The 13,254-nt window shown below is 46.8% G+C and overlaps 1 protein-coding gene across 1 annotated transcript in view; it reads right to left on the minus strand.

Annotated features, from left to right (window-relative positions):
* Positions 1 to 13,254, minus strand: part of PHF20L1 (PHD finger protein 20-like 1) — a 70,986-nt gene that overhangs the window by 7,726 nt on the left and 50,006 nt on the right. The window contains exons 13-17 of the mRNA XM_015415667.1: positions 11,941 to 12,105; positions 9,365 to 9,546; positions 6,100 to 6,199; positions 3,293 to 3,488; positions 734 to 1,100 (exon numbers count right to left, since the gene is read on the minus strand). Coding sequence (XP_015271153.1) covers positions 734 to 1,100; positions 3,293 to 3,488; positions 6,100 to 6,199; positions 9,365 to 9,546; positions 11,941 to 12,105 — 1,010 coding nt within the window. The remainder of the gene's footprint in view (positions 1 to 733; positions 1,101 to 3,292; positions 3,489 to 6,099; positions 6,200 to 9,364; positions 9,547 to 11,940; positions 12,106 to 13,254) is intronic.

Raw genomic sequence — 13,254 nt, forward strand, 5'->3', positions numbered from 1 at the left:
AGGGAACCTTGCAGTAGAGGCACGTGCTGCTGTGTGCCTCTCGTCCAGAAGCACCCCTGTGCCAGAAAAGCATCATGCCTGCTGTGCCCCTTGATACTGAATACACCAGTGATCAGTTCCGGGAAAGACAAACAAGACCAATGTTTTGCTGATTTGTGCTACTCAATGAAGTGAAAACAACGACTATGGAAAGTTTTTGGAACTTCCAAGGTTTCCCTGTTGCTCCATCGCCACCTACCAGGTGCGTACACTGAGCGGGGCTCTGCCCACGTGACAGTGTTTGAGCTCCCAAAAGTCAGCAAATACCGTGCTACAGACGATTACAAATGATTTCAAGTAATCCCCCCCCCCAGTATTTATATATTACTTTTTAAATATTTCTTACAAATTATTCACAATTATGTTAATTCTCATATACACATTAATACATAGAAAGGATCATATATCCAAACATCTAAGTATCGTCTCTTTATATATCACAAAAGATATTGCACAACCCCTTTATTAATATCAGTCTTCCTTAATTGTACAAAAGTTTTAAGAGCTCAGTCTTCCTAAGCACAAATTCAAAATAGACTTAAAGGAGTCCTCTCTCTTAAAACTGTCTGTAACTTTCCCATCCCTCAACCGATCTGATGTGCTGCAAACAAAAGATGCTACAGACTGGTCTACCGTTCTACCAGAAGACAACCTGAAGTCCTGAAAGATTACACAGATGAATGGGTAGTTTTACCTGATAGCCGAAACCATCTTCTTTAGACGCGTATTGTAAACAGTTTTTATCCTCTAAGAGAAGTTCGCGATCGTCCTCAAAGCTGCTAGCGTCGTCGTCTGAGCTCATGGGATCGTTCATCATTCTGCAGTCCGGAACAAAACTCTGCGGTTTCTGGTAACTATGCTCACTCGTAATGTACGTTTCCTCCATCTTTGGGGGCAAACTAGGGGGCTCTTTATGGTTTTGACCACAACCTGTCCTTTCAGGGAGGTTAATGGTATTTGGCACAGCCAATACCCTTCTTTCCAATCCAAGAGTTTTTTGGTCTTGCTCTTTTCGCACACCAGTGTAAGCGCACAGATGAAGGTCGGGGTGATGTTTATTCCTAGGAGGAAGGAAAAAAATGAGTTGCAGGTGTCAGGCTGGTACCCAAAGTAGCACAAAACAAGAGGGATCACAGGTATCCAACAGGAAAAAACACACAAACAAACCCTGTGATATGAACACTATTAAGAAGATTTATATAACTTTTTAGACTTTATAAAATTGCAAAAAGCTTTTTCAGCATTCTCAATTATACAATATTGTAAAAAAAAAGGTCCAATATAGTCCAACATAATGAGTACACGGTTATGAACTCATTTCAACTTTACAGTCTTCCTCAGATGTAATCCTATATTGTAAGGAGGGGGTCAGCTTCTTAATCCAGCTCAGTATTGTAATTTCCTTCATAATATCCTGGAATAAACCATAATCAATGAAAATTCACATGTAGCTGCATGGAAATTAGTTATTTTAAACTATAATGATTTAATAACTTAGTTTTTAGAAAACTTACTTCTGGTTCCATAATAAGTGTTTATATGAGGAGCAACCCAATAGGTTCAAAGATTTTGTTGGCTATGCTCTCCTAAGCACTATTTAGTTTAGTAGTAGCATTACTTTATGTTGGACTATACTGGACTTTTTTTTACAATATTGTATAATTGAGAATGCTGAAAAAACATTTTGCAATTTTACAAAGTCTAAAAAGTTACATAAATCTTCTTAATAGTGTTCATATCACAGGGTTTGTGTGTGTGTTTTTTCCTGGTACCCAAAGTAGCCTTGGTTGAAGTAGACGGGAAGTTTACCCTTAGGTACAGTTTTTACAGATCTACGGACAGATTCACGGAGGTAGCTGCCCAACAGGAGAACATGCAGCCGCTGCAGAGAAGTGAAACTAAGTTGTCAGAATGTGTCCAGCCTATGAGTAAATCTGTAGCCAATGAACAGCTAGATTTAAGGCGCTACTAGACTCGAACCTGGCTCTTCCACTGCTAACCAGCATAGCCATCCACCTGAAACTATCTCCATAGCCAATGGTAGCTGGGACCAGCTTGGTGAATATGAATTGTGCCAAAAGGATAAGCCACACAGCTGATCGTGTTTTGAGCCCTTTTGGACCAAGATGCTCCAGATGACTGGGATGGTGTAACGGCTACAGAGTCAGTCCACGTAGGGAGGAGGAACCTTGTGAGTGTTAAGAGCATAAGAAGTCCCCTGTTGGATCAGACCAGTAGTCCATCTAGTCAACATTCTGTATCACTCAGTGACCAGTCACGGGCCCTCATGTGCCAAACATGGCATAGAGACTGAGGACCCTCTCCCCTGTTGCCATGGCTTCCCAGCAGTGGTATTCAGAGGTCTGCTGCCTCTGTACAAGGATGCTCCCTTCAGTCAGCAGGGGTACAGTGTTCAGGAGGTGGCTTGTACGTCTTGCTGTGAACCACTGGAAGAGGTCTGGGAAAGTGCGGTGGTAAAGAGAACAGGTAGATGACTGGCTGGAGGCATAAAGAACGTTGCCGCTCCTCCAAAACCTGTCCCCTCAAGCTACCTCAACACAGAGTTGGTCCAGTTTAACAGTAGCTAGTTGAAACAGCATGGAAAGGAAAAGTACATCGCTACAAAGGGCAGGGTGGTGTGTGTCTCATGGACACAAATCTATGCTAAAAGGCTGAATGGGTCACCGTTTCTCCAGTTTTTACATTCAAGCCATATTACTACCAAGATTCTTAATGAGCATTTTCAGGGCTTTTTTGTAGAAAAAGTCCAGCAGGAGCTCATTAGCATAATAGGCCATACCCAACAGCAGGAACTCATTAGCATATTAGGCCACACCCATGACAGCACAGCTCATTAGCATATTAGGCCACACCCCGTGTTACCAGAAGTGTGGTCATCCAGCCACACCCACCTTTTGCTTCTTATTCTGTTGACCTTGTTTGTTGTCAAAACCCAGGGCCTTTTTTGTAGCAGGAACTCCTTTGCATGTTAGGCCACACACCCCTAACGTAGCCAATCCTAATGAGTTCCTGCTGTTGGGTGTGGCCTATTATGCTAATGAGTTCCTGCTGGGTGTGGCCAATTTAGGAGCCAGCCGGAACGCCGTTCCTGCCCAAAAATAGCCCTGAACATTTTATTGCACTTAAGATAAAATACACATCGTCCCAGATCCCCACCGCTGCTGGGGCAGGATGAGGGAAAGGGGGGGGGAGGGAGAAAAAGGGAAATCAAGTTACACTAGAAGTCTCTTACTTGAGAATCCCAATCTTCAACTGCAGTCCTCGGAGTATTTCCGTAACACTGTACACGTCAGCCAGGAGGTGATGTGTTGACACTATCTTTTTGGCATTTAAGTGAGAGTAGTTCTCTTTCAAAAACGAGAGGCCGCACATGTGGCCGCTGTTCAACCAGTCTTTATCATAGAGATACTTGGCACTCCATCTCTGACCTGCGAGCAAGGGGAGAAATCCGATCAGGGTCAAGGAGGCCAATTTAGAGGCCTTTTTCCTGCACAGTGAATAACTTCACGGGGGAAAGTATACAACACCGCGTGTGCCAATGCCCATTTTGCTCCCATTATACACACTCTGGAGACCATAATATTCCTTTTATAAGGAATGAAATAGACACTCAGGAGTAGTATTGGTATGCATCCAGATACATGTAAACTGAAAATAAACTGGAAATTACCTGTTTCAGGTAATCCCAAGGGTATCTGAAATGACCCAAAATGCTCCCAAGTTTCAAGAGTAAAGAAAATCGGTCTCCCAGAATTTCACATGTGTTTTGGGAACCAGGAGCCAAGAGGGAGAGAGAGGAAGCTGGGAAGGGACTGTGGCTCAGTGGGAGAACCTCTGCTTGGCATGCAGAAGGTCCCAAGTTCAATCCCCAGCATCTCCAGTTAAAAGGACCAGGCAGGAGGTGATGGGAAAGACCTCTGCCTGGGACCCTGGAGAACCATTGGCAGACTGAGCAGACAGTACTGACTTTGATGGGCCAAGGGTCTGATTCAGTATAAGGCAGGTTCGTGTGTGTCCACTGTTTAGCAGTGGCTTCCTCCCTTTATATTTTAAAGGGCCACCCCCCCATAAAAAACAGTAGTCCTTTAAATTTTAAACAGTCTGGATGCACTAACTAACAGCTGATTGGGTAGACCTGGCCGCCCAGCCTTTGTCTAACCACCACAGGATATAATGGAGTCAATATTATTTCTATGGGAGATAAATGGGACAGGTCTATCCATAGGAGACAATGTCCTCATTACTGCCTGTGGGTAGTAGACCTCGGCTTCTGATTTTGGAGACCAAATCATCCCATAGAAAATAAGAGCCCTTTAAATTTAAAGGAAGGGAGACACACACCCCCTAAAAAAAAAAAGAGCTGTTTGGCAAGACCATCTTCCTCACGCTCCCTCCCTCCCTGAGGCTTGGGGGGGGGGGATGACTAAAATGGTAAGAAAAACCCAGTAAAAAAGAGTCCTCAACATTCAAGACAATGAAAAGCATGTCTGAAATTAATCTGATTTTTAAGAAATGCGTACACCTTTAACTCATGAGCCACTCACACCTGTTCCAATGTAATTACACTTGTAACTGGAAGTGACCATAAAATGCAGATCAATATTTATGTTTAGAAGGTAGGTAGGCCTGCTTAAGTCAGATGACACAGACTGCCCCCCCCCACACACACGTTACACAATTTCATTATCTTTGGATATTCCTGGATTCGCAGCTGTGTCTACGGTCAGCAGTAGTGTTTAAAGGTAAAGGTTCCCTTGCTCGAAAGCCAGTCGAGTCTGACTCTAGGGTTGCGGTGCTCATCTCCGTTTCCAAGCCGAAGAGCCAGCGCTGTCTGAAGACGTTTCCGTGGTCATGTGGCCAGCATGACTAAACACCAAGGCGCACAGAACGCTGTTACCTTCCCACCGAAGTGGTACCTATTTATCTACTTGCAATGTCTTGCTTTCGAACTGCTAGGTTGGCAGGAGCTGGAACTAGAGACGGGAGCTCACTCCGTCATGCGGCACCCGGGTCTCGAACTGCTGAACTACTGACCTTCCACAGGCTGCAGTTCAGCATCTTAACCACTTGAGCCACCGCAGTAGTGTTTACCCACTGCAATAAGTGAAGAAAAAGCTGTACGTTTTCTGCCTGCCGTCTTCTGGGCGCAAGTGAAGGCAAGTAGTTTTTTACTTACAAATGTAAATGTCCTTCAGACACTGTCTTCTCCTGCTCCTCATGTCCCACTGAGATCACCTTGGAGCGGTCAATGGCTCCCCATTAACAAGGACATCTGGATGCACAGTTGCTGGTGACAACACCCCCCTCCCGCCCCCAGTTTGGGCTACCTCTCATTGGAAATTTGCTGAAGTCAGAACTTAAGCATTTCAGAAACACTGTAAGACCCTATCTAGAACAGCTGAGGAGGGGGCAAGTGGGAAATAATAGGGGTTAAGCAGGTAGAAGGATACATATTCATTGAGTTTTACTGGATATTATTTCACCTGGGATATTTAGACCTTTATGTTACCTGTACAGAGACTATGTAACGAGGTGGACTATAAATCGTTTAAGAAATACGGCAGATGACCAGCAAGTGACCATACAAACATGTAGGGACAGAATACAGAATTACATCACCACTGGGATGGAATGGGGAAAGAAGAAGAAGAAGAGATTGGATTTATACCCCACCCTTCACTACCCAAAGGTGTCTCAGAGCGACTTACGAACTCCTTTCCCTTCCCCTCCCCACAACAGACACCCTGTGGGGTAGGTGGGGCCGAGAGAGCTCTGACAGAAACTGCTCTTTTTCAAGAACAGCTCTTATCAGAACTACGGCTTGCCCAAGGTCATCCAGCAGCTGCGAGTGGAGGAGTGGGGAATCAAACCCGGTTCTCCCAGATTAGAGTCCGCACACTTAACCACTACACCAAACTGGCTCTTGAGCAACATATAAACCAGTAACCAGAGAACCCGGCAGGTGAGAACCACAAAAGCTAGAATGGCAAAGTACAAGTGCTGGAAACTTCAGAACTTAGTTTGAAAATTTACTCATACCAGGCGGGTCCCTGCAAATGTAGCAGATGTACTGCTCCGGAATGCTGTCTTCCAACAACCCCATGCATACACTGTGCTGCCAACATAGGCACTCTTCACACTGTGGTGAGGATAAAAGAAGGAGACAGTGAGGGGACAGGAGGGACACGGTTTCATGACTTGCTTCTGTCAGCACACAGAGAGTAAGATTGACTACCATACTGTAAATACAAATTCATTTCAGATTTTGAAGCAAAAGCTCGGGCAAACGCCGAGAACGGTAACTTTTCACCCCAACACACTAATCAGAATTTTTTTTAAAACCACGAATGCTACCTTTGCAACATGATAGCTTTGGTTTTGATACTAAACAGGAGAATGTTATTTTTTCCAGAGATAGGAAGAAACATCTGAAAGAACCAACATTTTCTGAAAAAGAAAAGGCTGCCAATTCTCTCTCCCTCTCTCTGCCTTGAGGATTTCTGTCACGTGAGAGGTGAGCATGAGAGAAGAACTAAGCACTCTTTTCCACGCTACTCCACATCTGATTTCCCAGAACCTGCTCTCCAAATCACATCAACGTAACTGATATTGCGAAATGTGGAGGAGCTGCTTTTTCCACATGAAGACCTCAGAGGTCAGTTAACCGAACATAAACTTTTTGAAAAGCCAAACTTGTTCTTTTACAAGCAGACTGGTTGTTTGATGGTTCAAAGATTGTAAGCAAGAACCCACTGCCATGGCTTGTGGGTAGGCTGCAACTCCATGGAAGGACAAGACAACACACAGAAGGTGTATCAGGCCTTCAGTACAGCCCTCAAATGCAGAAGTAATTCTTCTGAGGAGAAACTGAGGTAACACTTATTCTGAGGACAAACTGAGGTAACAATACTTCTGAGGAGAAACTGAGGTAACAATTCTTCTGAGGGGAAACTGAGGCAACACTTATTCTGAGGACAAACTGAGGTAACAATACTTCTGAGGAGAAACTGAGGTAACAATTCTTCTGAGGAGAAACTGAGGTAACAATTCTTCTGAGGAGAATACTTCATTCTTCAGTACCTTCCTGCGACGTGAAGAAAGGGGGAGACTGCAGGGGGATTTGGGGACCCAGATTATATCTTTGGCATCTCCAACTGTTGGATTAAAACTATGAGAATTAACTCAGTTGAGCTACATTTCAGTGAATGTGGCATGTGGTTGATAAAAAAAAACATAAGAAGAGCCCTGCTGGATCAGACCAATCATCATCTAGTTCAGCATCCTGTCCCACACAGTGGCCAACCAGTTCCTCTGGAGGTCCCACAACAGGGCAGAGCGGCCTTCCCCTGGGGTTGCCTCCTGGCTCTGGGATTCAGAGGCTTCGTGCCTCTGAATGTGGAGGTTCCCTTCAGTCACCACTGCTAGTAGCCACTGTCAGACTTATCCTCCATGAATCTATATAAATCCCTTTTAAAGCTGTTTCATGACTACATCCTCTGGCAGTGAATTCCACATTTCAATCATTCTCTGTGTAAAGAGGTATTCCCTTTTGTCTCTCCTGAACCTACTGCCCATCAGCTTCATTGGAGCCCATCAGCTCCATTGGATGCCCTCGAGCTCTAGTCTTTTGGGGGAGGGAGGAAAAACTTCTCTCTGTCGAGTCTCTCCACCCCAGGCATCACTTTGCAAACCTCTTTCACGTCCCCTCTGAGTTGTCTCTTTTCTGAACTGGAAAGTCCCAGGCTCTTCCTCACAGGGAAGGCGCTCCAACCCCCACATCATCTTGGTTTCCGGCAAACCACCTCTGAATGTCTCTTGCCTTGAACGCCCTTCAGGGTCAACACAAGTCAGCTGCGATTCGATGGCACTCTCCGCCGTCCCTGATTCCGTGGTGATGGTGCCCCCACTGAAAACGACTGCCTACCCCTTGACCCGATTTCAGCATGCCAAGGCAGACTTAGCAGAACCCTATCAGTGGCTCTGTAAGGTTTGCACAGGGTCAAGAATTCCCTCTTTTTTTATAATAATGAATGTAATTTCAACTTCGGACCAGCCAAGCAGTGCCCAGTGGCTGAAGTCTTGAGTTGTATTAAAAGGGCCACAGCATCGAAATCGCAGGAGGTCGTAGCCCCTCTGTATGCTGTCTTGGTCAGGCTGCACCTGGAGTCCTGTGTGCAGTTCTGGAGGCCTCACCTCAAAAAGGATGTGGGCAAAATCGAGAGGGTGCAGAAGAGAGCGACAAGGATGATCAGGGGTCTGGAGACTGAGCCCATCCCCTGCCACATATTTTGTTAGTGTTTAAGGTACTGCTGGACTCTTGCTCTTTCCTAGCAATGTGTATGTGCAGGCTTCACTACTGCTGAGTAGAGAAGCTTAGCAAGCGGCTTGTTCAACAACAAAAAAGGCCACAACCCACAAAACCAAGTGGGCTTTACCTTCACAGTTGGAATCAACCAGGAACCGACGAAAGTACAAAATTGGTTGGCGACTCCCTGGGGTTTTCAAGGCAGGAGGCGGACAGAGGTGGTTTTGCCACTGCCTGCTTCTGTGCCACGCCCCTGGTATTCCAGGTCGCCCATCCAAATACTAGCCAAGCCCGACCCTGCTTAGCTTCTGAGATCTTCACCGGCCACACTGTGACCCACTCTCCCAGTTTGTGGAGGTCCTCTTGGAGCTCCTCAAAGTCAGCCTTGGTTTCCACCATCCGGAATAATTTGGTGCCATCTGCAAACTTGGCCACTGACAAAATATGTGGCAGGGGATAAGATCATCCCCTGCCACATATTTTGTTAGTCTTTAAGGTACTGCATGGACTCTTGCTCTTTCCTAGCCATGTGTATGTGCAGGCTTCACTATTGCTGAGAAGATAAGCTTAGCAAGCGGCTTGTTAGACAGCAAAAAAGGCCACAACCTACAAAACCAAGTGGGCTTTACCTTCGCAGTTGGAATCAACCAGGAACCGACGAAAGTACAAATTTGGTTGGCGACTCCCTGGAGGCGGACAGAGGTGGTTTGCCACTGCCTGCCTCTGTGCCACGCCCCTGGTATTCCAGGTCGCCCATCCAAATACTAGCCAAGCCCGACCCTGCTTAGCTTCTGAGATCTGACAAGATCGGCCAAGCCTGGGCTATCCAGGTCAGGGCTGGAAACACTACACAGGCTCTAAGAATTGACTGCAATTATTATCATCAAGACAGCATGTGGTAGTTGGAAGCTGCCTGCAACATATCATTAAGTCTTTACCAGGGGGGGGAGGGACGGGAATTCTTGTAGAAAACCTGACTGTAAGCAGCGAGTTTCTGACCTGAATCATGAAGCCATTTTCCTCATCCATTTCACAGATACACCGGACGATTTCGTTAAGAGTGTCCTCTTCGTCCTGAGAGTCTTCAAAATTGGTTGAATCAAAGTCCTGATTGTACTCATCGCCGCTCAGCAGCAAACTCTCGGTAGAAGAGTCGTCCAAAAACTCCATGTCCGAGAGGTCTGAAATTCAGAAGGGAGACAGAGGTGGTATTTGTCGAGAGGGTACCCGTGGACTTCAAGAGATGAGAACAAGGTGACATCCCCCTGTTGAAGTGCGCATTTGGGCAGGGATCGCTTACTGAACACAGAGGTGCTCTTTTGAACACTTAGTGAACAGAATCTCTCGTTTTAAACACCAATACAGCTCCATCCCTCCCACAGCTAGAAAACTTTACACAGCACATGGGTTGTTGTTTTTTTACCTTCTTTAACAAGACTACACATTTTTTAACTGAAGGAAATGCTGAAAATGGAGTGCCCAGCTGTTATAAATCCACCAAGTGTAAGAGAAAGGAGGAAGTGTAAAGGATATGCGTTGTGAGTCAACATTAGGAAGCATTTCTCAATTGTCATACACAGTGTTCAAGACAAGTGGGACCGAACGAGCTCTATGAGCAAACAGAGTGCGGGTACTCAGACACGTTTAGAGGACTGTCTACAGCCACACAGCCACAGTGGGTATGCTGAACTTCTGTGCTGAGTGGCAGAAATCCTTCCCCCACCCCCAGTTCCTGACTGCCGGCCGGCAGAGACAAAAAACATAGCAAGAATAGTTAACAGCCGGGTCTGTCATGTTAAATTTATAAATTGTACTCTTCCAATGTTTCCATTGTTATCTTGCTGTAATTTATATCTATCTCCCTGTTGTGGTTATGTTTTATCGAGATATGTGCATTGTAAAAAAGTATTTAAAAAACATTAAAAAATAAAAAAGACAAGTTTAGAGGACTGTCTACAGCCACACAGCCACAGTGGGTATGCTGAACTTCTGTGCTGAGTGGCAGAAATCCTTCTCCCACCCCCAGTTCCTGACTGCCGGCCGGCAGAGACAAAACTCTCCCACCACATCCTGCTTTTCCAGAGACCCCTGGCAGGCTGCCAAGAAACTTGAATGGTACCTCATTGGGTTGCAATGCCAAGCAGTAGAGCTACAGTTATCCATACTGTGATCTCTAAAGTGGTACACCTAGGATAGTTAGGTGGACTCTAGGATAGTTAGGTGGACAGGGAAGTGGTTGGAGAACCGCACTCAGAGAGTAGTTGTCAATGGCATTTCATCTGAATGGAGGAAGGGGTCCAAGTGGGGTGCCACAGGGCTCAGTTCTGGGTCCGGTACTTTTCAAATTTTAAAAAATGATCTGGATGAGGGTGTGGAAGGGCTACTCATTAAATTTGCAGATGACACCACATTGGGAGAAGCAGCAAACACACCAGAAGACAGACACAGAATTCAACGAGATCTGAAGACACTGGAAAAAGAGGCCGGAGGTGGACAAGATAACAAGGGTAACTGCCGAGTTCTATATCTGGGTAACAAAAATGAGGAACACATATACTGGATAGGGGGATTCACTTCTGGGTAGCGGTGTGTGTGAACAAGATCTTGGGGTATGGGTGAACCGTAAATTAAATATGAGCAGCCAATGTGATGCAGCGACAAAAAGGGCTAATGTGATCTTGGGGCGACTCAACAGAGGCATAACACCCAAATCACAAGATGCCATAGTCCCGCTGTACACTGCATTGGTCAGGCCACACCTGGAGTGTTGTGTGCAGTTCTAGAGGCCTCACTTCTAAAATGATGTGGACAGAATGGAGCGGGTACAGAGGAGAGTGACGAGGATATTCGGGGGCCTGGAGACCAAGCCCTAGGAGGAAAGGCTGGGGATTTGGGAAGGTTCGGTCTGGAGAAGAGAAGTTTGAGGGGGGGGGGGGAATGACTGCTCTAAGTATTTGAAGGGCTGTCACTTAGAGGGAAGGAAGCTGTTCCTTTTGGCAATGCAGAGGAGAGGGTTTAAATTAAGGGCGGGAAGGTACCGGCTGGATCTTAGGGAAACCTTTTTTGACAGTAAGAAGAAGAAGAGAAGAGATTGGATTTATACCCTGCCCTTCACTACCCAAGGGAGTCTCAGAGCGGCTTACAAACTCCTTTCCCTTCCCCTCCCCACAACAGACACCCCGTGAGGCAGGTGGGGCTGAGAGAGCTCTGACAGAAACGGCTCTTTTTCAAGAACAGCTCTGACAGAACTATGCCTTGCCCAAGGTCATCCAGCCAGGTGCAAGTGGAGGAGTGGGGAATCAAACCCGGTTCTCCCAGATTAAAGTCCGCGCACTTAACCACTACACCAAACTGGCGCAGCAGTGGAATCAGCTGGCAGTCTTGAAGCAGCAGCTGGACAAACACTTGTCAAGGATGCTCTCGGCTGATCCTGCATTGAGCAGGGGGTTGGGTTGGACTAGATGGCCTGTGTAGCCCCTTCCAACTCAGTGATTCTATGTTTGTTTGACCTCACTTTCCCCCACGATGAACAGAACTCAGGCAGGGGATTTCAGCACAAGAAACAGCAGACCTACTTTCACCACTAAGGTCGACAGACAGAATAGCCCTCGGGTACTGGTAGGAAGTATTCTTCTCGGCCGCCGTGCTTCGCAGGGTTAACGAGCTGACGGAGGACCTGGTGAGCGGAGAGGAGCACCTGTCCAGGTACTCGAGAGAAGTGTCTTCGAAATCGGAATACTCTGCAAAGCAATGGCAAAACGTGTCATACAAGCCGTGTCCCACGAAGGAAATGCTGCTCTCGATTCTGAAAATCCAACCCGCCGTTGTTCGTTTTTTTAGAAGAACCGAACACACACAAAGGTCACTTAGTAGCCAGCTGTTTTGTAAGTTTCCAGTCTTTTATCAAACCTACAGCAAGTAGCCAGTTTAAGCCGAGCCGGGTGTTATTTGCGCTAACCCTGAAACGCTCTAGCTCAGTATAGGCGACCCACCACCCACGTCATAGGAAAAGGGAGTACACGTGGCCACTTCCTCCGCATGGTGGCAGTCTGCAGAAATCCTGGCAATCGAAGTTTCCAGTCTTTTATCTAACCAACAGCAAGTCGCCAGTTTAAGCCGAGCTGGGTGTTATTTGCGCTGACCCTGAAACGCTCTAGCCCAGTATAGGCGACACCCCCCCCCAACTCGTCACAGGAAACGGGAGTACACGTGGCCACTTCCTCCGCATGGTGGCAGTCTGCAGAAAGCCTCGTGGGCAGTCTAGGCACTCAATCAGCACAGCGTGGGCCAATTTTGCATACTTCTGCTTTTACTGTGCTTCGAAACAACATGCAAAGTTAGAACACAGAGCAGGTGCACAAGACCTCCCCCCAAAGTGCTGGGACTGGGGGGGCATCCAATGGAGCTGATGGGCAGTAGGGTTCAGGACGGACAAAAGGGATGTGGGCAGCAGACGATTCAATCAGCACGGCGTGGGGCAATTTTGCATACTTCTGCTTTTACCGTGCTTTGAAACAACATGCAAAGTTAGAACGCAGAGCAGATGCACAAGACCACTCCCCAAAGTGCTGGAACTGGGGGGCATCCAATGGAGCTGATGGGCAGTAGGGTTCAGGACGGACAAAAGGGAAATACGACTTGACACAGAGAGTGACTGAAATGTGGAATTCGCTGCCAGAGGATGTAGTCGGGGGTCATTTCCTGCGGGAGCGCACAGGAGTGGAGCTCCGGCAGTAAGGAGCCCAAGGGGCGGGCACATGCAACAAGCCCCACCCCCTGCTCCCAGCAGCCCTCAGTTGGGCCACGAGGAGCAAGAACCAGCCAGGTAAGTTGCAGAGCCCACCCCCGGCCCACCTTCAGGTACAAGCTCTCTCTCCTCTGTGAGGACA

This window comes from Gekko japonicus, unplaced genomic scaffold (assembly GCF_001447785.1).
Source record: "Gekko japonicus isolate JY-2015 unplaced genomic scaffold, Gekko_japonicus_V1.1 scaffold3641, whole genome shotgun sequence".
Classification (NCBI taxonomy): domain Eukaryota; kingdom Metazoa; phylum Chordata; class Lepidosauria; order Squamata; family Gekkonidae; genus Gekko; species Gekko japonicus.